Source organism: Bombus pyrosoma, linkage group LG1 (assembly GCF_014825855.1).
Source record: "Bombus pyrosoma isolate SC7728 linkage group LG1, ASM1482585v1, whole genome shotgun sequence".
Lineage (NCBI taxonomy): Eukaryota > Metazoa > Arthropoda > Insecta > Hymenoptera > Apidae > Bombus > Bombus pyrosoma.
Window position 1 is genome coordinate 5042813 of NC_057770.1, and position 25928 is coordinate 5068740.

Genomic DNA, 25928 nt, shown 5'->3' on the forward strand with positions numbered 1-25928 from the left:
TACTCGCAGTAGCGTAACTTTCTGAGACTAGTTGGCGTATCGAAATTCTCAGTTTCCCAATGATGACGACGTAGGGATGTTATCAGTTGTGTTTCGTTCGTTATTTCGAGGACACCGATGCACGCAAGGTTAACCTATTGCGTAAAATTCGATGACAGTGAATTATCGCTCTTTCGTTTTTGCTGCGCTTTTTAAAGCCTCCGAAGCAAGATGTACGCGTGGCACGATGAATTTGCCCGTATGCTTTATCCGGATAAAATATTATAAGGATGCTGATAACGCTATTAAATCTTACCATTTGTTAATGGTTAACAACATTCGGTATTTATATTTTCATCGTTTCTTCGAATTTCACAATATAACTTCGTTCCATTTTGACGTTTTACCGCTTATTTTAAAATGCTTATTGTAAAATTAGACAATATTTCTGATTGATTCATCAACATGTGTATTTTGTAGAATGTATTTTGTAGATATTACGTTAAACATTGAAATATAGTATTAAAAGTTCTTTCTCGTATGGTATACGATAAAATACGCCAGAAAGCGTATAAAATATCGTAGTAATTCTCTAAATTAAATATCGATAACATAATTAACGTCAAAGTAGATGAAAGGAGGAATCATTTGAGCACGGTAAACGCATCTGGCTGAATATTTAAAAAAATAGATCATACGCGATGAGAGGTATTCAACAGGTGTTTAAAAGCCTCTAAATATTTAACAATCGTATCGTTGTATTTTATTTCGCGGTATCTCGTCGAACTATCTATTTATGTATATTTTCATGAGTTAACAAAGTATCATTTAGCAAATGATTATGATAACGGAAATAAAATTATCCATAAAAAGATATTATAACGTTACACACTGAATAAAATTGGCAAAAAAAAGTCATTCCGAAAATTCCGCGACCAAATCTCATTATCTCTTTATCTCTTTATCTCTTTATAATTTTGTTATATTCTCTCTCTTCAAGCACGACGTTATAAAGTATTTCGTTGATAAATACCATAAATAGAATTGGAATAGAATATTTCGATCAATAATGTACTTTAAAAATTCCGTCTTTTTCCAACTTAAAAAAAGTAGACACGTCAGAGCATAAAATCCTCTTGAAGAGAAATACTCGGGGCAAACACGGCATTAACGTCGAACCAACGAAATAAAAATTAAACGACATTGCCTGGCGATTTATTACAGCTTTCCTCCTATCTTTTGCGATAGTTGCGCACTTGCGGATACAACCGTTTTTAATCGAGACGATTTTCTTAGCGAGCAAACTGGGAACGGTCAGTCTCCGCATTATCCTCGTCGTTCTTCCTTTCCGTTACCATCTTACTGATTTCTTTATACGTTAGAGTTACAGTTTTGCGAGGGGCGAAGGAAGGGCGAAGTACGATCTACTTGTCGGCGAACGAAAGAATTCGCGATTTCTTTATTATCGTACAGAATCGAGGGAATCTAATTAATCTGCGACGAGAATCGATCGAACACCTGGAAAGTCGATATTCGAGAAACTTTTTTTAAATTTCCCATCTCTCGACTCGGTCTCGAACGTTTCGTTCGGCCGCCTCGATAGAGACGAATCGCCTAACGAAAAAAAGACTCGATGGTCCCGGTTCATCTTTACTTCTAGTTTAGGCGTTTTTGCTCCTATGTTTCGAAAAAGTGGCCTGTTGGCTTCGTCCCGAACTTCTTACGAAGGATCGTTGTCGGATTCGGAATCGATTCCCGCTTGATGTATGTATATCGTTAAGTAGTTGGGTGTAGAAGAAGAGAACGAGAGACTCGACTCTTTGTCCCTGGTGTGAGATTTAGCGAAATTGGATGTTGGAGATTGAAAATCGGTTCCTCGTCAATGATAAACCGCGTAATCTGGTTAAATTTGAAAGAATGATTTATAAATTGATAAAATGATAACTGCATATTGGAAAGTAGACACTATCGTTGAGGCACGCGTATTTATTATACAAGGAACGAAGAGATATCACGCGGCATCGAGTTACTGATTTTTATTGCCTTTTCGATTACCTTTATTTATAGGTAAAAAAATTTTTCCAACGTAATCTAATCTGCGCTGAGTCAGCGACAAATTTCAAAAATAACAATTTTAAAGCGCATAACTACCGCGCGCAAGTTTTTAGATACGCCTAAATTGCTACATTACATAGATAGCCTTGAAACTTAACAATGGAAACCGAACAGGATTGAAATGAAGAAAGAAGGGGGGGGGCGAAACGTGACGGTTTAAACGGACAATCGGTGAAAATCGAAACTGACTTTAATGGGAAGGCTGGAAATTAAATGCAGGTAAATAGAAACGTAATTCGAATTCGGCTTTTGTTTTCGGATGCGCGTGAAATTTGAGCAAGGTTGTGAGTAAATTGGCAGCAGGGTGAGTTTTTTTTTCTGGTACCGTGAAAGTAAATTGCTTCTAGTTTTTCAGATAAAACGTGGATAAAAAGCGGCGTTAGTTGTAGTTAAAATGGAAGAAAAAATATAGTTGATCGTTAGAATACCTGTCGGAAAACTCTCGTGAAAAGTTTATTCACGCTATTGATTTTTAGTCCGATTTGGAATTTCTCGATGATCGATAAGGTTGATTCGTTGTCGCGGTTACCATGTATGTATGTTATTAACTCGTTAGTACTATATTAGCGAAAACTTGACGAGTACGATAAAAATTCTTACGGCATCTTATTCCCGTCTATACTCATCAGCCAGCAGATGCAATTCGACGTTTTATAGAGCGGAATATCTTTACGTGCTCGTTCGGCTGCATTTGCATTCCATGTTCTCGCTTATCGATCCAGAATGGCTATATAGTTTCGATCGGTTGAAAACCCGTTCTTTCTCGTTTTCTTTTTTCAAGGGGGCGAACTAAAAAAAAAAAAAAAAGGGGGAAGAAAGAAAGCGGAGCGTCGAGAACGAAAAATGGGGTTGCTCGTAACCGAGTCCTCCCGCTGGCCTGACGCGAGGAGAAAGCGTAAGCTTTCGCTCGTTAAAATTCCTAATAACGTAAATAACGGTGACGCGATGTCGAGGATAACGAGGCAATTTCCGGTTACGTTCGACCGCGTTTGAATTCTGCGATTCTCTCTTGTCGTTCTCCACCAACGAGAGGGCGTTTGTAAGATAGAAACTTGATAAAGCTTTGCTTGTCCTGAATTTTCCTACGTTATTTCACTCTGATTGGAGTTTAAGCTGTATCCTCCAACGTCGATGCGGATTTAACGCGTACACCGAGCCTCGTGTACGTCGCGTTACTCAGCGAACAGAATTCTCGCGAGACTTTTAGTTTACGAGCGATCGGATGCATCACCGATCGGTTCAAATATTTATATTCAGTCTTGCTGCCTTGATCTCTCGTTAATCCATAGATTGTCGAACGCTTTTCTCCGATCAAGCAATTACGTATATCGCGTCGATACGCGGTCGAAATAAAAAAGCAAAAGGTTTCAACAGCTTTCAGTCGGCGGGGCTGAATAAATAAAAATAATTACCTACGCGTATAAAATATATCTAGAAAAATCTTTGTCGATGCTACAGTAATTGGTCATTTTCTCTTAGCGATCCATCCTCTTAGAAAATATCGTATTTCACGAGTAGACAAATATATTCCTATCGCACATTCATCCACGCGTTCCTCCATCAGATAACCCCAACACAGATAATATCGCGTTAAAGTTATACGATAACGTTACATCGGTACTTTATATAAATAATCTTGCAATCCATAAAATACTGGAAAGACGCCGCATCGAAACGCTCCCACAAACAGCCAGGGAAAATTGTTAGCCTTCCTCGGAACCATCCATTTGATGGCACGATAAGAACTATTCCCTTCTTTCTACCATTCTGCCAGTCATTTTGTCCCTTTAATAAACACGTAATTCCTCCTCGAAGATCGATGTCAGTGTTCCGACACGCTCATCCGCCTTTCCACTATTAGGAAAACCGCAAGTCAGGCTAGCTCGATTCCGTTTAACTTATCCGGACGTTAACTTTCTTTCGTGTTTACGAATCCCAGCCGCGAATTATTTACCTCGGAGACGGAGTCGGAAACAATCGTGGCCTGCGTGCGAAGATCGTCGTCGGTGGTGATTCTGTTGGAAAGTGCAATTGATCGCGCAGGCCAAGTATCAGAGAATGCAGCTGTACGGACTTGAGGCGTACGTGGTGGACCGTTCCACCGTTTCCAGTCAGAGAGACGGCTGTCTGTTGCTGCCAACTTAGACAAAGAGAACATCTCTACCCTGTCTCTATTTTGACCCTGGTTTCTACGCGGACCGTCTCTGTATTTCGTCTGCTTCGGCTCGCACTCGACTGGCATGCGAAACATGCGAGCAACATCGAGGGATGGATGGATGGACGAGGGTGGAAAACACGAGCCTCTTCTATGGAACAGGGACATGCCGTCGGACGAAAAGGAATCGTGGCTTAGGTAGGAGTTCTCGATGAACGAGATGGAAGAGAATCAACGAGGACGCGAAGATGGTGTCGAGAAGAATCGAGGGAGGCGAGTGTGATGGTGCAGTTCAAAGAGGAGGAAGAAGAAGAGAGAGAAAAGTGGAGGAGAATAGGGAGCAGTCGTAGAGAAGCAAACGGGGAAGATGGAAGAGGGAGAAAATTGAGCAGAAGAGCGGCAGAGAAGGTGAAAGAGGGAGGAAAGTGGAAAGAGGAGGAGGAGGAGGAGGAGGAGGAGGAGAACCGGAACGACCCGGGGGTTGCCGTGGCGTTATCGACCGACTGGTGGTCGGTACGAAACCAGGCGTCGGCGCCGTGGATGCCCCGGCTTCCTCAAGTGCCGGACCATCCTCCACCTCCACCGTTACCACCACCACCGCCTCCACCACCACCACCGACTGGCAGCAGCAGCAGCACCAGCAGCAGCAGCAGCAGCAGCAGCCAGCAGCAGCACCAGCACCAGCACCAGCACCGCCACCTCCATGGAGGTCGCGCGGTTGGCCATCAGTAGAGCCCGGGACAGACTGCCGATCGCGCACACGGAGGGTGCGGGTCGTCCCTGGGATTGGTCGTCGGATCGGGTTTGGTCGGTCGGTTGTTCGGTTATAGCGCGGTTGTTCTCGTTGTATACGCACGCGATCGGCTCACGAGGCCAAGTTTCGATTCTTTTTTCTTTTCTCCGTTCTCTCCCGTTGTTTCCTGCTTTCCCGATGTGTCGCTGCAAATTTCACCAGCGTACGAAGTAATCGTCGGCGACGCGATTCGTAACGCGACGTCGTGAGCAACATCTTCTGTCGGAAATAGCAGTGACAGCTGGGGAGCAGCGATCACGGGATGAAAACACCTCGTGGGTGGTGGTGCTGAGAGAGGGTGCAGGTGGTGGAGTGGCGGACGAGTTTGTTCGCGAGCCGAGCGAACCAAATTGACCTGCACTAGTGCGGTGTGAACTAGACGTGGATTTGATACCGGATCGTCCGATCATGTCCCTTCGATCCTTCATCGCCCGCCATGTGTGCTGCTTGCCATTGTCCGATATATCAAACTGGGCCAGTTCGTGGCAAGACGACTACCGTCGTGTTATCGGATTTGCATCGCAGTTCGTTGACTGAACAAAGCTGATTCTCGTTGCATTGACTGTATACCGGCCAGAGATATCCGTGGAGCTTTGTACGAAATTCGAAAACGGTACGTCGATATAGCGGTGTAACGATAGGCCGGCGGTGTAACAGCTGGCGAGATTGGCGTTCGGTCGTTCCTCGTTTTACGATGCCAATGAACGGATCCGTGCGCAGCCCTATCCTTGTCTGATCATACAGATTGCGAACGACCTGCTCGCTCGGCCTTATAGTTTAATAGTAAACTACTTGGTAAATTGTTAACTTCGTCCCCCCACCCCTCTCCTAATTCCAGCCGTTTAAGTTCCAAGGTATGCAGATACACGGCGGATGAAGAACTTTTAGTTAGCTTACGGTTTAATCATGGTTGAAAAGATCTCGTAACTTTGCCGACGTTTCCTTCTCTACCTTCTTGGCACGTCGAACAACAGCTGACGATTTCCGCATTTTCGACGATGGTCTGATTTTCCTCCTTCTCCGCTGTCCGTTCTCTTCTCTTCTGTCTCGTAGTCGTTTGCGAAACAATTTCCAAACTATCGCGATGCTGATAAACGAACTTCTCAACCTTTTCTTATCACCTTCTTCTCTAACTCGACTATTTATATAGCATCGAAGGTCAATTTTTCCATTTGATCGTACACGATATCTAAATTCATTTTTAGCTTTCCTTCTAATCTTTTTTCTCGAAATTATTCGCAAAAGTTTAATATCTCTAACCGGATGGTTACGCGCGATACGTAATCTCAATTTCTAACTCTAATAACTACTATTGTCAACTTGCAAGCATCGTAATTACTCCTAAAACATAGAATCGAGTCGAATCGAATCGAATCGAATCGAATCGAATCGAATCGAGTCGGGGCGGTCTACGGTTCGTAGAGACAAGGCGTCGACATCTCGATCGGAAAGTTGGCAGGTCCATCATTCCGGGTCTCTCTGTAATTCCTCGAGAATCGATCGCGCTAGCTTGGCAGTTCGAACGGACAGAGGCTGGCTCCGACGTATTATTAATCGTCTCGCTTGTCCCCTGCAATTAGTGCGAGCTAGGAATTTAATTTCAACTGCGAACAACTCTCCACGGTTTCCCGTGTTCCATCGTCTCGATAATGGACCGGGTTATCGATATCTCGGTCAGCGGTGACAGCGTAGCGAAGATAAGGACGAATCGCGTCGAATTCGACGCGTAATCGGTAATCCGCCGATACTTTGATCCTCTTTCCAAGTTGTAAAGTATAGTCTACAGTCGCAACGATACAAGTCTGTGATAGGCGAAGCAGCTAGTAATTGATGACACGCAATTCGACACGATTGACCGTGGAATTTCGCACGTCCGAGGAGTTTCGGATAAACGCATTCGTCACGCTGGATAGAATGTAAAGTACAAAGGAAACGGAGCGTCGTTTATCGTAGTGTGTAAATTTTCGACGAGGGCGGTAACTTAAATGCTTCTTAAACTTTATGTACCCCGGAGACACAGCGTCGAGTATTAGCGGTATAAATTTTTATGACAGTGGACGTCCGTAATTTTCACGATTCTGCTGCTCGTTTCAACTCTTTGTGCGCTCTTTACGAACACGGTTTATTGTTTTTTCTCGTTCTCGTGGAAACGATACGTCCTTCTTTGCTATTGAAATTTTACGATCCTTTCGTGGTTCTCCTCAGTTGATACATTTATTTCCTTCGAACGCTCTTAACTTTAATTCCCTATTTTTTAATTAAAGCCTTTCAATTCTTTAATTTACATTTCAACGTTTCACGTTGATGAGTCGCGATATCGCGATAATCGCGATAGCGAATAAAAGTGAAACCTTCGATGAGCGAACACGTATATGTATATTTGACTCGTACGTTAGTTAATTACTTCAGCGATGCAACTATAAAAAAGGAATCTAATACGTATCATCCATAGTCCATAATTACACGCATTAACGGGGCTTTTTACCAGATTTGCTTCGAAATTTTCATACGATTTTTTAAAAATTATACTTAGTTTAAGCCGCGGCTTTTCTACTATCACCAACTCTGGTGTAAATTACGACGTGTAAAAGAACGTATACCACTACTAGTACGCTACGACAAATATGTCAGCGTTAGTTTTATCTTGCTACTTGATTCTACGTCACCTGCTCTCTGTCTGTACCTATACGTCGTAAAATCTTCTAAAATTTTACTTTGACGTAGATCCTTCTTTATCCCACGATGTATCGTGACATTTAAATTCCGAATTACAAGCCTCGATATAATCCGGCGAACGGAGAGTCTGGAAAAACTTTTCTTGATCTGGCTAGTTCGCAGTTGACTGTCGTTTCTGAGCGTTCGACATTTTTCGCAAACATTTACGCAAAATACGAATAATCTATGGATGGATACAAGTGGGTACATGGAATCTGTTTCAAACTTTTAATCTACTACAAAGTAACGAGGATATGATTTCCGAATCTTTATTATATTTTTCTACCAATTCTCAATTCCATTGACCTTCCTTTTTGTATTTTCTGCAGTATGATACAGGTTGAAAATCGTGTACATCCGACTGTTCTTCTTTGCGAATTTCTTCAGACATTACGCTATTTTATGATCGGCATTGTTTAACAACGTTTCGTTTATATTTGACGGCAATCCTACCATTTCTCCCGCTATCGTTTCGATTAAACGTGGTAATATCTTAATCGTGTTTCAAGAATTTTTCAAACCAATAGCTCAAATATTAAACAACTCGAAGACAAAGCATTCTTCAGTGACAAAATAGTTCCATGCGTTTATCGTTTGCATCCACCGAATTTTATCATTAATCCGTAGCATATCGGTTTTCAATGCCTGCTATAAGCTGTAACGAGTACAAGGGATAAAATCAGTGCGTATTGCTACAATTTTATTAAACACTGAGGTGCATCCTATCCGAAAAAGAAACAAACTTTCGAATAGTTGGCAGCGATCGTGTACGTACTTTCGTGTGATTCACGAATGGCCGACTTGTTAATGGATCAAAGGCCGGATTCGATCAACAATGAAATATTTGACGTTAAATCCCTTGATAATCCACTTACTAGATCAAGTTCGGCAGCTTCGTCAAATTTAATACATCGCTTGAAATACGTTTACGTACATACATACATACATATTGTAATTGGCTTCGATTCTCTATGGAGAAGCGAGTTTGTCGATGTCAATTTACTTATTAGACAGAGATGTAGAGGAGAGAGCAGAGGAGGAGAGGGGGCGGACACAAGTCACACTGGACGAAGCAAAGGATCGCGTTTAAAGCAGGCGTACAACTTGGAAATTGGAAATTCTCGCATTGCCGCAGAACCGGTATTATTGGGTTTTCGTGTCATTTGCGGCAACTCGAAACCGGCCGTGTTACAAATTGAGTTGTCCGATGTAATTCCCGGCAGACTGAAAAAGCCCGTTGAACGTCTACAGAAACGCGAAACAAAAGCAACTCTGTTGGTTTTCGGTACCAGATTGTAACGTTATTATTCCATTAGTTTCTGACGAAGTCGCACTTCGTTTCTACGCGATGCAATTTCAGTTCGAGACTAATTTATTTAGGCGTCTTTGCGTTTCCGTCGTGGATTTTGCAATTTCTCCTTAATGTAGGTACTTTAAACTCGTCCTAATAAAGTTGCTATAGCATTTCGCGAAGATTCCAAAAAATAGAAATCTTTCATATCGAATCGTTACATTTTTGTATTTCGTATATTTGATAATCTCAGTGGATCCACATTTTCTCTTCCGACGGGATTCTCTTGTTTCTGACGTGTATCACATTGTAAATTTATCAGATTTCATACGAATTATAACATATGAAAATTATTAGAAAGAAAAATATTCCCGTCGAGAAATATGTTGACGTGGATTTGTGACCGCACTTTGATAAAGTCACACATTCGGCTGGAAGATATCTCTTCGTTCGTGGTAATTGGACACAATGCACGTGTAATATCTTGCATTTGATATATTTCATATATTCTGTCCTACGAAATAGCGTCCACGCATTTCGCACCGTTTCTACCATGAAGCATACTAACCACAAATACTCGCTTCTTTGATCTCGTAAATTTTAAGCAAATTTGACTTATACGACCATAAAACATAAAGATATTCTTCTCGTCTCGAGAGTTCCCTTACGACTCGACGTTATGATCTTTCGATTAAAACAATTATAGAATACAGCCATCCTTGTTATTTCTGTTACAGAAAATCACGGTTCAACCGTCTACACGAAAACAAGCCACCGAAGAAACTCCCAGCGTACGAATAAATTCAAGGAATTGATTAATAGAGTTACGATATACTGTAGTAAACAAGTCGAGACAAGTGTAGATACTCTGAGAACTGCCAAATCGTCCCCGATATCCTGCTCTGTGTCGCCATAAAGTCTTCGAAGCTTTTTCTCGTCGAAGCTATATCTCGAAGCTATAAGTCGGTAATAGTCGACGCTAAATCTCCGGAAGCTTCTCGTGTTCCAGGGGTGGTCATAGGTATAGTCGTACCCTAGCCGCCGATGCTTTCCTCAAAATCATTCAACGACGTCGACTCGAGCTCGTCGCTCATCGCACGAACGACGACGACGACGACGACGACGACGACGACGACGACGACGACGACGACGACGACGACGACGAGCGTGATAGTATCGAGAACCGACGACTTCCGGGCATCGCGGAAATTCGTTACCGGCCACGCACGTCCTCGAGGATGGAATTGAGAGCCTTGCAGCCGATAAGCGCGCTAGCACCGATCTTTTTCGAGTTCACGACGAATCGTTGGACAATCGAGACGAAACAACAGAGGGTGAATAGTGGGTTATACTGGGAGTTGGGTGTGGATAAAGAAGGTGGAAAGACTGAGAGCGGATATAGCAGGGAGGAGAAATCTTGGAGATCGAAGGGAAAAGAAGACAGAAGCAGCAAGGAAGAAGCGCAAGAGGGCTTTCTCGACGCGAAAGAAGAAGTCGTTAGATCGGGAACAGTGATAAACGAAAGTCTGAAGAAGCAAGAAAGTGGTAGAGAGGATAGGGCGATAGAAGACACAGAGGGGAGGAAAGATACGAGAGACGGAGAAGAGAAGAACAAGGAAAATAAAGATATAGAGCGAGAGAGAAGGGAAGAAGAAGAAGAAGAGGGACGTCCCCTGGCAGGAGGGCCCCACAGATGCGGGGCCCGGAGGGGCCAGTCCGCGGCGGCGTGACGCGATGCGGACGTCCTCCTCCTCGTCTCCGAGGAAGAGGAAGAGGAAATACCTCTCGCCTCTCGATCCTATCGAAAAGCTGCCTCCCTTGGACAATAGTTTCGGCCTGTCGTTTATCTTCCACGATGTTTACGACGAGTGTGTCGACACTGTCTTCCACCGTGCTCCGGTGTACCAGCGGTGCCTTTGGCCGAAAGCTGTTGCCGAGAAGCGTCGGCCGTCTACCGAGCTCGCAATTCGTTCATCGGTTGATCAAATTTTCGGCAACGAGCCGGGATCGTGGCATTTTTGCAACGACGATGGCCACTCGAGGAAAAACGGTATCGTCAGGAAAGGAGGGGAGTGGAGGGAAGGATTTGTGCAAACTCGTTACGAGAATAGAGCAGACAGATCGAAAAAGTGTTTGGCAACGATCGTCGTGTTCCTCGGACTGTTGTGCGGACATTGGTGCTCTGGTGGAGCGGAGGCACTTGCTGGTAGCCAGAAATACAGCACGAGAACAGTCAGGACCAGGTACGGCACGTTGCGCGGTGTCGAGGACAGATCATCCACGTCTGTCGAGACTTATTACGGCGTGCCATACGCCACGCCGCCAATTGGAGCGTTGCGATACATGCCACCGGTTACGCCGACACCGTGGCGCGGCATCAAGCTGGCGGATACCATGCCACCCTCGTGTCCTCAGAAGCCACCGGAACCGGACTCGAGTCTGCCGCGGTCCAAACGGGCTTACCTCGAGAGGCTAGCACCGTTGCTGGCCAACCAGAGCGAAGACTGCCTATACTTAAACCTCTATGTGCCCAAATCTCCTCACGGTGAGTGCGACTCGTTTCTATACCCATTTCTTATGTTTCTCGCGCCGGTCAGTTTTTCTCGGAATCGATATTGACCGATTAGATACAAAACGATTCGCGATTCGCCAACGGATGATTAGCAAAAAATAGGCATTTTCAACAAGTTTCTTCCTCTTCCTCTTCCTCTTCCTCTTCCTCTTCCTCTTCCTCTTCCTCTTCCTCTTCCTCTTCTTCTGCTCGCTCTACTTAATGATATAATTTAGAGCAGTCTGCAAGATATCACGGAAGTAATCGTTGCGTGAATGACCCTTGTCCGATTAACATCATAATTTTAAGGGTTGAAATCTCGCTTAAATAAGAGAATTCATTTCGTTATCAGCTCTGAACTTGAACGTTGAACAAACCACGCACACTACAGGTGAATAATTTTACACGATAGCCAAAGTGGCTGTTTGCACGCGAAACGTCAAGTGAAATTTTATAGCTAATACATTCGTCCTTACAAATGTGCGGTTATGGTCACGTCTAGTTTTATCGCTCGCGCTTCTGGATGGTCGTTTATCGTTTAATGACTGTAATCGTGAGTTCGTAACATGGTTACGTAACATCGAACGTGATAAGACACAGTTTCATTCGTATTTTCTTGTTGAATTCGGAAAATAATTTCATTTTTCATGAAGAAATTTACGAAAATCGGATTAAGCAAAATTCTGATTCGAAATCTCTAAGGAGTTGCAAATTCTTCTTATCGTATCTATCGTGATTCGGTTAGTACAGGCGAGTTCGCACGATGGAACGAGATTATTTTGAACAACGGATCAGAGTTAATCGGATCACGTTCCTTTCGGTATATCGACGATAATAATACGGGTGCGGTAAGCAAATGTTTCGATCGGTCGGGCGTGTACGAGTCACCGAATCTTTGTGCATAGTCGACGAAAAGTGCATCGCGGTCCATCGAACCAGGGTGGAGTGCTTTTCGGCAACGGATCATCGCGTCACTTGTAGATCGATGATTCCGTTCTTTCCTCCGATTTCTCTATGCCCGGGTAATATCTAAAACGAAAGAGGGCAGTTGTACGTGCTCTCTCGACTTATCGAACAATCTATCGTAGTAACGTGAAAATTCCTCCTCGTTTCTGCTTCGTTCGACGATACTTCTCGTGAAAGCGTATTTTCCGTCGTATCGAAGTGGGAGGATACGTTACAGGGAATTTGTCGCTTTGATCGTTCGTGTTAATCCGAGGACGCTTCGATAGACGGCAAACAAATAATAACACTTTTGTACAAGTCTTTTCGAGCTTCGAGATATACGACGTTGTTAATGCAAGAAATAGTAAAGAAAACAAATAATCCATAATAACACCGTATAGTACGCTATTCCTAGTGTTGTAAACGCTTTTTTTGCGTACGAATTTTGCGTTTAGTTAATAATTCTGTTGCAAATTGCACCAAGTTTTCAATCGACATAATCGCTTTACGTTATATTTCGCTCTGCGGTATTTTACGCTATAGGCATTGACCAATTTATAGCGATGCGCTAACGCTGTAACGGTCGTGATCCATATGAGATCACCTTTATTGTTACATTCTATAACGGTGTAATAGATAGGCAAGGATTAAACTTGCGAACACTGGCTTCTGCCTGTGCTCGCAAGTGACTAATAACTCTTTTATGATGGTAGATTAATATCATAGCTGCTATATTACGTAGGTATGACTACACGATCACGTACTCTTAATTACTCGTCCCTTGTCTCGGTTAATTCTTGTTAACGCGTAAAGAATAATTTCTGTACAACGAAAATTCGGTTTTATATTTTTTCAACATTTGGTTGATTTAACGTAGTTACATAGATTCGAAATTACTGTTCGCGTAACTAAAATTTTATTGCGTTATCGGATTTCACAGTGTTGGAAACGTAGATAAAAATATTTGCGAGTTGGTGATATCGATCGACGGAAAGTTTTTGCATGTTATTATGCAACGGATCACCTATCGCTGGATAGGTACAAAAGCATTTTTTAAATATCTATGCATATATCTATCTATACGTATGTAGATAAAACGTTTTGCACGCTAAACAAGAAACGAGTGGATCGTCGAATATCGGGAGTGCGTTTTGTAAGAAGGTCTGGGGGTACCGATTACCGAGCTCTCGATATCCGTGGTGTTCCCTTTTCTCTTCTCGTTTCATCCTCGTTTCTTCCTTCTTTTCGTTTTGATTTGCTCGGATTTCGGGAAGAGGCGGATAAACCGAAGTCGTATGCTGGAAAAAGAGCGGCAGAAGACGGAGGAAAGAAAGCGAAAGAAAGCGGAAGAAAGGAGAAGAGCGTCTACTACACAAAAGAATGTCATCGATCGGTCTCTCGCGTCGTGACGCTTTTCCGATTGCGAGGCCAGCGACGAGACGACGCGAAAATCTAGACTCTAGACCACCCGTATCCATCGTTAGCTTCCAAGCTGGTCCTTAAGCGTCTTAAGGATAGCTGCTACTATCCTCGAGGTAGGCATTTCCCTCTTATACGTATGAAATTGTTTCGACTTTCTCTTTGATCGAATGTTACCACGCGTACGTCAGTTTTAACCACGTCTTAACGAATATTCGCTTATTTTTGTAAATACTCGTGAGACGAGACTTCCGACACATCACTTACGTTTCGTATATCTCCTGTGAAGGTAGATTGTCAAGTACCGTTCCTACCTACCTATCTAAGCACCTATTACCGATAATCTTCTCGCGATGGAAAGAGTAGGTATTTATAATTTTGTTTTTCATTCCAATCATCGACGACATTTATTTATCCAACGACAGCATGGAAAAACGTAATGTAACGGAGATTGGCGTTAAAAGGCGAATATAGACGTATAAAGTGTAGTTTATACGAAGAAAGGAAGAAAGCATATTTTTAGCAGATTTCTACGTTACTCGTGCCGATGATCGTGATAGTCGATAGTTGACTAACGATAAGTCATATTTTCGTTTTCAAGTATTTCGATCTTCAAATTTCTACGTTACAAAGTATTTTACCGTAGGAAATATTTTATTTCCACGGCTAACGAGAATGCATCGAACGACCGTTCTCGTCACTGCCTCTTGCATATTGAAACGTCGTGACATAACGCTTTTCTTCCATCCTTAATTTCAACCGTGGGAACAAAGAGTAATAGCACAGTGTTAAATTTGGCGACTACGGTGCAACGTTGCAACTTGTTTTTGTGCAAAAAAGCAGTTACAACCGCCGCATAATGAACCGATGCATTATCGTGCAACAAAACCCAACTGTCCGGCTCACGACCCACGAACAAACGGTGCTTTGACGTTGAGTATTATAACTCGGCTTCTAACGATCCAACTGACACGAAACTTTGACATAATGTTAGCGAAGGCTGTACTTCTAGATGGTAAAAGTTTCGTACAGATGTACCGATGTTTCTTCTACTCTTAGGAATTACATTCGTATTACACGAAACGTATGTACGATTTTTCCGAACCTTTCACTTATTGTCGCGTTACGTGTCTCTCAAACTTACACTTTGCGATACAAAACGGGCAAACATTTCTATATTTTGATCTATGTCGATTTAAGAACTCAAGTCGAGGCAATATCTGTTATCGCGAAAATAATTTTCTATCTCCGAGAATACCGAATACGTGTAAAAGTATAAAATATGTTTGAGACGCCGATGACGTTTGCGCGAGTGTGGCCCTGCGGCCAACGAAAGAACAAAAGACGGTGTTCGATCGGCGTTTAAGAAGATCGAGCCTGTGTCGAAATATCCTTTATTATAATAACGATAATGATAATTATTATTATTTAAAAATGTTCTCTGCTCGCTCCTTTCTCGTGAAATCCCCACCGTTTCTACATTGTATTCGAATAATACAGTTGCATAATTTTTCAGCTGTCGTTTCGGTTTCTTTTCAAGAGAGAAATATAACTGTAACGTATTATAAACAAGAGTATTTTTATCATCGTCGGAGAGGAGAAAGTTGTTGGACACGATAGACGGGAGCAACTCGCTTCGAGTTAACGTCGTGTCTGATATTAATAGCTGGTGCGGTGTTAATGAAGACAGAAGCGCGTGGGTGTGTGATTAGGTTCGTTTCGTAAGCACGGAAGATAGGCAGATAAGCGTGGCAAGTTCGTAAGATTGATTTCGTTTCTGAAATTTTCATGCTCTCTAGGAGATCTATTAATCTTGCTCGTCAGCGTACAATGTGTACGGTTCACCATTGAATAAGACTTACTACCGGCATCGTATCCTATTCGTGTATACGGTACACGATATAATGGATCGATTCAATGCTACGAAGATCAATCTCTACTTTGTCTTCGATGCAGTGAACACTGTGCTTATTTTAGTTACGTAAAACCATATTATCGAGCAAAGAGGCTTTCGAACGAAGGAACAATGAAATATGTTTCCGATATTTTTAACGGACCCAAAAGTACGTCATCTTCTGAACGCCGTTTACATCTAATAAAGTGCGATTAATCGAGAGCTCTTTCTTTTAGGTAACCCAGATCTAAGCCAGATCTAATCCAAGCTCGTTTCTGATTAACGCAAAATTAGACTTTGGTTAGATTTTTCTCAGGGCGGAGTACTAGTGATCTTGAAATGAAATAGAAAAAGGAAAAAAGCAGACGTCGTGGCTGATCATCGCAGTACTATACTACTTGCGGTCTCGTCACGAATGCTAAGAGTCGAATCGAAATAAATTTTTTCACGGTATTTTCACGATAATTCCATCTATTTCCATCTAATTCGCGCGTAGCTATAATACAAAAATGGTTGTTTTCATGGTACATGCTATATTCGTAATTTATTCAGCATGATGATGCGAGTAACAGAGTACGCGAGGTTTCAACGCATTTTCCTCGCGCGACAAACTTCTCCGTGATTTAGTTTCAATCCTGTCGAAAACGGGGACATGCATATAAATCTGTATTTTATTAGTATTCGAAAATCGAAACAGCGGATCGTTCGCGCGAGATGAAATTGGCCACGATCCAATATTCGATTCTTCCTGAACGGTAAAAAGAAGCAAGGACGAAAGAACGAAAATAATGCATATTTCATGGCTTTTTGAAAATCGAAATAACATATTACCGGTGACCATTGAAGTAAGAATCAAGGCGATGAAGCTCGATAGAGAAAATTTATTTGTATAACGCGCGAGTGATTAAATTCGCCGTGTCATTTGCAGCGATCCGGATGATTTAACGTTTTACAACATATGGATTTTGAATGCGATGACAAAATATATAACTTTGCTGTTTAATATCCTGTTTTTGTATTTTCCACGCTGGGATTAATAATTCCAATGTATTCGACAATTTTATATTATTTAACGTTTCGATTAAATTCGTCAACTATACGATGTATTTCGTTAGAAAGTTGATTCATTTTAAAAGTGGAGATTTCTCTCGGAACGAATTAAGAGTACAGCTTTCTAAATTACCGATACCCAAGCCAAGGCATTATCTATAAGGTATCTTATATTTCCGATATTATATAGCATCTATAATTAACGGTATTTTTAGACATTTTGTCGGGCGAAGAAGCAATCGGTGCATTAAGCGAAACTCGAAAACATCGTACGAGACTAAAGGGACATTAAACGTTGTATCAAAGAAAAACATTCGCGGAACACGGACGCGTACAACGATTTTCCCTTACATATAACACACTGCAATTAAGGATAACGATGGCGTGTTTCTCTTTTTCTTCGCTTTCTGTCGTTGCTCTTTCGTTTCTCTATCAGGCGGGCAGATTTTCTGCAAAAAATATTTATCGGCAGAGATTTTAACGTTTAAAAACATCAAATAAATTAAATCAAACGAGAGAAAGCAACATTTTTCTTGTTGGATGAAGTCCCCAGTCCGACTAGTCGATGCTCGATTAGTCAATTAGTTTGCTTAAAAACCAAAAACGTCAGACAATAGCGAAGGAAACTAATCTTAAGGAATCGAAGAAATTTCACTAATTATAAAATTCTGATAATTAATAACGGAATTAAAAGCATGACCAATATTTGCAGAACGACTACTAAAATTAGTACACAAACTCTTGAAATAATCCCTGCCAACACCGAATCGCGATACAATTTGTTTATGCTTTATGCTTTACGTGCATACCAAAGCACACCGAAGCACACCGAAGCACACCGAAGCACACCGAAGCACACCGAAGCACACCGAAGCATACCGAAGCATACCGAAGCATACGTAAATTAATTCGATATAACGTTAAGAATTGTCCAACAGCCAGCGAAAGCGTTAGCTGTGTGTGCCGCAACGAAAATAGAAGAATGCAACAAAATTTCTGGCAAAAGCGCATTAACAAGTTCTAAACACAGATAGAATAGAATAACAAAAAACCAGGAGATTATTCGAATTGCTTGATAAAGAATAGCTTATAAAACGAGCGTCAAGCAGCCGCAAATTTTCACGATCGACAGGATTGTCTCCCCGAACGAACGAGCTTAACCACCCCTAGGATGCCCGCGTCATCGGCATAAACAAGAATCTCTGCCGGTCGGAATTCGCTTACGCAAAGTAGATAAGCGTAGAGTACGCTTTATCCAAGGAGATTCTGCTTCGCGGAGCGAAGCGAAACTTTTTTCCACGTGATACTCCAGCCTCGTCGTCTTAGGTGCGCATGGGTGCGCGTCGCGTTTCGAAACGGCCGCCGTTGTTGCAAGCTTCGGGTCGTCTGCACGTAAGAAGCTTAGCTTAGCTTCACGATATGGCCGCGGGAAAACCAGTCAGCCATACAGAAACGAGCAAAATAAGAGAGAGAGAGAGAGAGAGAGAGAGAGTGGGCGAGGGGGCGAGGGGGCGAGGGGGCGAGGGGACGAGGGAGGGCGAGGGTAGGATTCCGGACTACGCTTCCACCACCAGCGTAGTTTCCTTCTCTCCTTTTGCTAACATTCGAGCGAGCCAGACGGGGTATTTAAATGAGATTCCCCGGGCGAAACGTATTTGACTTAACGCCCAGGAAATCCTTTTTCTTGCCCGACCGAAGCGTAACGCTCTTGTAAATGAGTTTACGGGAGCGATTTAATGACGACAATTAACGTGGTTGCTCGGGACGCGCGCATCGGGGACCACACCCGGAATCTGCTGCTTTTTTCCTCCGCTATATTGTAATTATGTTGTAATCACGGGAAGCAATTGAGGTTTCGGTTCTGAACGCAGCTTAAACGCTTCTTCTATCGGAAACGGATGCTCGTTTATCGAAGTTCATTGGCTGTCCAGCGTAATTCGATAATATTGGAAGAAGAATTTAGACAAATATTAATTTAATTTATTTTTCGCTTTCAATTCGTCAATTGGGTTATTCTTCGATAGAAAACTCCCGATATTTCTTTGCTTGCGACACGAATTTCGTACCGAATATCATTCGAAGGTTACCCTTTCTCGACAATCTTTTTAAAAATAAGAATCGAGCATTGGTTAAGCAATGTGTACTTGGTTGAATATAATGAAACTTTAATTACTTCTGAAATATAGATAATGTAGGACGTATGTTTGAAAGATGAATTTTTTATCATAAATGTTGCATAACTGTGTTTCGTGCGAATATTTCATTGTATCGGTTTGACTGTCAAAGTGAATCCGACTGGTGGAATAATTTTGCTCCCTTTAGTTCGGCAAGACCAGCTTCCCTTGGTCCGTTCAGGATGAATATTAATTGGTTAGTGTCAGAAACGTTAACTTCCAATTAACAGGTCCCTCGATATCGCCACCTCCCGTTCACGTTCCTTTGCTATGCCTTTGAAGGCGGAACGATACTCGAACGTGAGGTATTTCTTCGGGTCGAAATTTCAGCAACGAACATCTTTGCAAGATATTTCTAAATTACGCTTCGTAAACGCGTCTACGAATACCCAGCGAAAAAGAAACTAACAATCCTAAAGAGAATAATAATTACTTATTAGCCCTAATGTTCTAAAATTTCAACTTGTAAATAGCTTTTCTTTGCAATCGTATTATAACGAGAATTTCTCTTTGGTCGATTCGATTTCTTTGTGTTTTTGCACGGCAAACGTTAATACGCGTAGATTAAAAAATTGCTAAAGAAATTAGTGCCAATAAAGACCCGTGGAAATATTTATTCCAACATGGTGTCTCTGTAGAATAAAATATTTGAGAAAGAGTTAACGGGTACCGCATACGAATTTGAATCGTTTCAATATCCATTAAAATAATGTATTTCCAATGGCTATTCGATGACATTGGAATTGATTATTCAATCGGTGGTGGCGATCGATTTGTATTTATTACAGATGAACGATTTTTCAGTCGAATTTGTGAGAATTTGTGAGAATTTGTGAGAATTTGCGAAGTTTACAAGTTTGACTGAAAAGTGATACTTGCATGGGTGGAACTAATTAATTTTTAGTAGATCTTGAACCTGAATCGACCGAGTTTTCTGTCGTACCGTCTTTTAAAGGCGATGCTGTATGCGTTTGCTGCGGCTCCAACGGAACAATTTGTACAATTACGTAATCTTTTCTACTGTGCGAGAGAACATATGTGAGAAGATTTTCAAGCCGGGCAAAACCAAGCTTGTATCTACCTTTCGATTATTATTTTCGTCTCTTTTTCTGCTCAAAAAACTGAAATCGATAACACTTAGCTCCAAAGCACACGTTTATTTCGCACATTCAGGCATATTATATATTAAATATACACGCCGTGGATGTAAATTCAAGGTACAAGCGAACAGGAGAGATTCTATGGCTCGAAATGAAACGAAAATCAAAAGTTGGTGAAAATCAAGCTTGAAAACTTGTCGCGTATATAACAAATTCTCGGTCGGATAAGAGCGGACAATTGGCTGCAGGTTATTCTACGTGTGAAAATAGGTGGAAAACGCAGAATCAAATTTTTCCGCTTGAAGTCTCGTTCACGAGCAAGCTGGATTTGAATGCGTTTACCTAAGAATTAACCCGATACGATATACTCGACAAATTTTCAAACTCAATTCTCTTGAAAACGAGCTTTCAAGTTTGATTCTCGCGGGAATGAAATTTCCAACGCAATTTTGTTATTCTTGATTTTCGTTTTATCTTCAGCCATAGAATTATAATTATTGAAAAACTTGAATTCTTTAGACACTTTTGTAAATGTTTACACCTAGAGAATATTTTAGTATGTGAACGATAATGAAAATTTAAAACACTATAAAAAAATGAAGAAAATTTCATTATTTTCTGGATTATTGTCTATACGAACGATAATCGGTCAACTACGATATCTTAATGTTTGAAACAAATTGTCTCAACAACGCGCTGGATGACATATAAATCACATAAAAAAAAAAAAAAAATCTTGGAGATTGAGAAACTTCTATGAGCGAAAGTAGTTCAAGTATTCGCCAATTAGATAACGATTCGCAGAAACCGCAGTAACGAGTTGAAAAGCACGCGTGCAAGGGCGTTAATCGACACGGTCGAACACATTATCGCTAATGTCAGGGATTATGTAATTTTCCGTGTACCAGTTACAACCGCTTTAGCGAATCAGATATTCAATATTTCACGAAAATCACTGTCACACGCGATACGTTACGCTTCAGTTTTCGGCGCGATTGCGGATACGTATACGATATACATACATATACACGTGCATATATACAAAAAGCTACATCGGTGTATCGTTCGATATAGCTGAGAAACACGATCGGATAAGACTTTGTTAGTTTCTTCCGTTTCTTCTAAGCAGTTTTTCATGTCATCGAATAACATACTTATCGTTCCATTATCCCGTCCTATAATTATCAGTCGTATTATTACATCGTTCGTTCTTGATCTCTAATCGTGATAATTCTAACAGATTTAAAATCAGTAACATAATTTTTATCTGATCCACGTCGTCACGCAGTGGTTCGACGAAAAATCAAAAAGTCTCACTATTCCATTTCGAAACCATTTTCCATTTTCATGACTGTTTCGTCATTTTGTTAGCAGAATATCGGAATATGTGGCAAAAAGTGTTAGCTAATCAGCTTTTTACAAAACGTATTACTCATCGATCTGCTATCTCTGTTTCTTTAAAACGCTTTAAAATTTTTACTTCGTTATTTATGAAACAATTTCCAGGATACATACGAGTATTACCACGTAGTACCGCAATATATAGCGTTAATATTCCAAAATTCCAACCATTGCAAAATGGTTAAATGATATTTATTAAACGTTATCGTTGGTTGTCTATGTTAGGAGAAAATAGCTCGTGTTTCTATTGGCGGTTCACCGAAATCTTTCATCGTTTACGAAACACACGATTGTTCGCGTTCTGTGAAACGGAAAAGCGAGACGGAAGTAAGGAAGGGTTGGTGGGCTTTGAGTGGCTTGGTAATCTCGAAGGGCAGCCGCTGATGCGTTCTAATTGAACGTCCTAATTAAATCATCCTCGTGGATTGGGCTCACGGACCGTGTTTCACGGAATTAGGCAAAGAGAATTTCGACGCGTAAGTCGAAGCGACGGTATCGAAGCGTCGTTAATTTATCGCCCTTTTCGTATTTTCTTTGCGATCATGGATATTCACGTCGAATAAAATTCGCGATCGAATATCAGGCTAGTTGAAAAGATATTGAATGTGTTTGCAAAGTTTAGCTTCTTAAAGCGAAACGAGCGAATCAAACACGACAAATGTATATTTTCATTCAAATCGAATACAATCGAAAAAATACCATAATATACCAAATTGAGAAGATGTCGAAAATGATACGGTATCTTTTTGCAGCGTCCACCGTCGCGAATCTGGACTGTGAAAAAAGAAAAATATCGATAGAGGTTGTTGCATCGTTCGCTATGCACTGAATATTTTTATAGCCCTATTTTCCGTTGGCTGCGTCGTGTAACGACCATGTAAATTCGTAAATTCCGACCCGTTTGCTCGAATGGCCACTTTAAAACGATGCACTGAAACTATAACAGTCTATCAAGAGTATCTTTATACGTGTAATACATCATACTTGATACAGCTATCTGTAACCTCTCCATTCTTCTACCGCCGTCGTCTTCTCGTCGTTTAAGTACACCCCATTCCTCTCGGTAAGAGTTGTCGGAAATACGAGGACGAGAACGAGGAAAAGAAGCGGAGATGCGGCGTAAATTGATCGGATAAAAGTGATAATATTAATAAATAATCAGACCATTAGTGGAAGATGTTCGGGATCGAGATTGTTACGGTTCGCGTTTCTTCATCGAAGAAGCGAGTTGAAGCTGAATTCTTGAAACATCTATAATAACACACTGTTAGATATACGTATAAGCGTTTGATACACTTTTGCGAGTATTTTTGTCAAGCTAACCTACTCGAAAGTTTCCTGGCCAAATTCAGTTTCACGCTTCCTAACGAAAGTTATATTTTCTGCAATCATATCTTTCGCGCGTCAGAAGTATTACGTCTCGCGTTAAACTAAATATCGAAAAATATCAACGTGATATAGATAACTAAAACCTTATGTTCCGACTCAAGTCTATCGATATCCAACAGTTTTTAAGATTTTTCCCAAACACTAATAATAAATAAAGTGCTAATACTTTTTAGCAATTATATCGTTATAATTATACGAATATACGAGTATACGATCGTATACTTTGAGAATATAATTAAATTATGGAAAAGTATAGACATAACGACGAGTTGAGAATAATTACGTCAATTGATTAGTTTTTACGTCTCTTGCATTTTTTTATCCTATAATCGTGTACCGAAACGTAAGAATTTCTTTCCGTTCCGTCTATTATTGTCTTGAATTTCCAAACTACAATCGCGAATTCCTCACACTCGGTGATAATAATCATCGAATCAACCAGTAGTAACAAATTAACTACAGGCACTGTATCCATCGATGTTTCGTAACGATGAATTCAAAGTACCGTAAAAGGCAGTAGCCGTTACAACTATTGCGAAGATCGAATTTGGCTTAGTAGCCAACCCTGATCCTTCGGGTGTCATTTAGCACGAAGAAGCGCACACTAGTTTCAGTTTCGAAGTTACTGGTAAAGTTTTGGCCACTGGAGGATTAAATTTTCACGCTGTCTGGATTATTACGCCTTCGCAGAGCGACGTTGCACGTCCGACGAATACGAATATTTGTTGTTGGAAAATGTAATTGCCGCAATTGTTGCACAAGTGCCTGGGAAACTCAAAGCGAAGCTGTTTGCGATCGAAAGGAGCCTTTTCATTCGTCTTTTGTGTCAACTAACGTGTAGTCGCGTTGGAATAAATCGCTTTTTAATACTTCCTACTTTTAAAATATATGATATATGACATATCTCTTATATCGCGATATCAAAATTATAATATAATGTTGTTTCAGGTTCGTTCAAGATCATTTGTCGTCGTGCAAAACTTACGTTCGCTATATTCATAACGGACCTATGTTGATTAGATATATGTTACTCTTCTCGGTGAGTGCTACAAGCCTCTCAACTATCGGACTCATTTTTCTTAACATCTTGCACATCTGTCAAAGCTAACGATAGAGAAGATTATACAGAATGTAATTCGTACGTATATAGGGAGCTAATTCAAACTTTAAAATGGAACGAACATCGTACGTCGTAATAACTGAAAAGATTCAGTCGTAATAAAACTAACGGGAGATGAAGATATTTTGAAAAATAAAAGATCGAAAGAAATAAAACTCGATATACTTGATAATTAAAATTACGATTTACATAGCCTCATTTTGTAGCGGAATGGGTTAATTGGTTGAAAAGTTGAATAACGAAACAGCACTCGCTATTCATTTAATAACGGCATTTGAGATCGACGAACGTCGACAAATTTAATTAAAAAAAATTCTACCGTAGTCTCGTGGCAGCGAATTTTCTCGGATGAATATCGATTTCGCATGAAAGAACGAATTTTTCATGGAACAAGCAATAAAGATATTCCACGAATCTTGATAACCTTTTTCCGTCGAACTAATTCTACCGAAATATATACATGTATATATAAGCTTCCTTATACATATAACATTTTCGTATTATCTTTATACAACAAAATTTGTAGTAAGGTGGTACAGGTAATGCCCTTGAAAATAAAGAAAATACACTTTTCCACAACTAGATTTGTCAATTTCACCACGTATTCAATCGTATAACGAAAAACAGGGAACAAAGTGAATTACAGAAACGTTTTGTTCGAGTGCTTGTTACGATCATTCGTTGGTGTTATTTCGTCGCAACGTGTAACGACGTGTAACGACGCGCCGCGCCGAGCTGTGTCGTCTCGTTTTAACGTTGAAGGACCACCCGTCGGCAGCGGGATGTTTTAAAGCGTTTCAGCTGGTCGCGAGGGATGGACAGCGCATTTTGCGGACAGGGCGTCTGGTTAAAGGGCCGAGTTATCGCGGCGAGCTGGCTGAAAACGAGTAATTAAAAGTGATAACGCTTTGTGCAGGCCGTTCTCGAAACATAACGTTCTTTTTACTACGAGGGATTAACCCTGGGGAGACGCGAGCGTTAAAGCGGACCACTGCTGAAAGCTGAGCGGCGGTAGGTTTTACGCGTTTAACGTGACGCGGGGAAAAGTGGGGATGCCTGAAATTTGGTAAATTAAGGGAGTCGTCGTTGTGACGTTGAATGCCTGCATTAGCGAAACTGAGACGAACAAGTGGGGAAAAACGTGATAAGAACGACCCGATCCGTAGTCAGGATTACGAAAATTTAGAACGTAATCGTATCAAAGTCGCAGTAATAACCATCGTGTGATTTACATGTTGAATCGTTTGAAATGCAAGAATGCACAAGATTCCATCAATTTTTCAATTCGATCGAATCTTTGTATTAGATTACATTTTTTTAACGATACGAATTTCCATCGTAATTATATTCTCTCTCTTTTTTTCTTTCTTCTTTCGTTTACACGATTCGATGATAATAGCGCCATTACTAGAGCACGTTGTAGAGAACGCAATTACTATGTGTAATATATTGCGGAAAATAGGTAAAATTCGATGAACAGGTATATAAATAGTTGATTAACGAATTAGCTAGTTGCTAAGGAAAAGCCTGCAAACCAAAGAGGATTAATGGTGATTTTTCCGTTATGAAAAAATATCTAAAAGCCAAGTAGAACGTAAAGAGAGATATATATGTAAAATCTAAAGAGTAGAACGTGCCCTCTGTATAGGGTATCTGGCTGGGTTGCCTAGTTTTACCTTCCGCAAATACGCGTATCAAATTCGCCAGTGTAAAATTCTCGTTTCGCCAACTTTAGCGCTTAACCACTCGCGCTGTTCGACTATATTTCCTCCTTCCCCCCCCCCTCTGTTCCATACTCTCATTCCTACACACTGTGCTACGTGTAATCTCTCGGCGA

General features: G+C 41.1%; 1 protein-coding gene across 2 annotated transcripts in view; it reads left to right on the plus strand.

Annotated features, from left to right (window-relative positions):
- The first annotated feature begins 4905 nt into the window (after positions 1-4905).
- Positions 4906-25928, plus strand: part of LOC122569642 (neuroligin-1-like) — a 52069-nt gene continuing 31046 nt past the window's right edge. For both annotated transcript variants that reach the window (XM_043730991.1, XM_043731002.1), the window contains exons 1-2: positions 4906-5655; positions 9786-11593. In XM_043730991.1, coding sequence (XP_043586926.1) covers positions 10783-11593 — 811 coding nt within the window. In that variant the 5' untranslated portion in view covers positions 4906-5655; positions 9786-10782. The remainder of the gene's footprint in view (positions 5656-9785; positions 11594-25928) is intronic.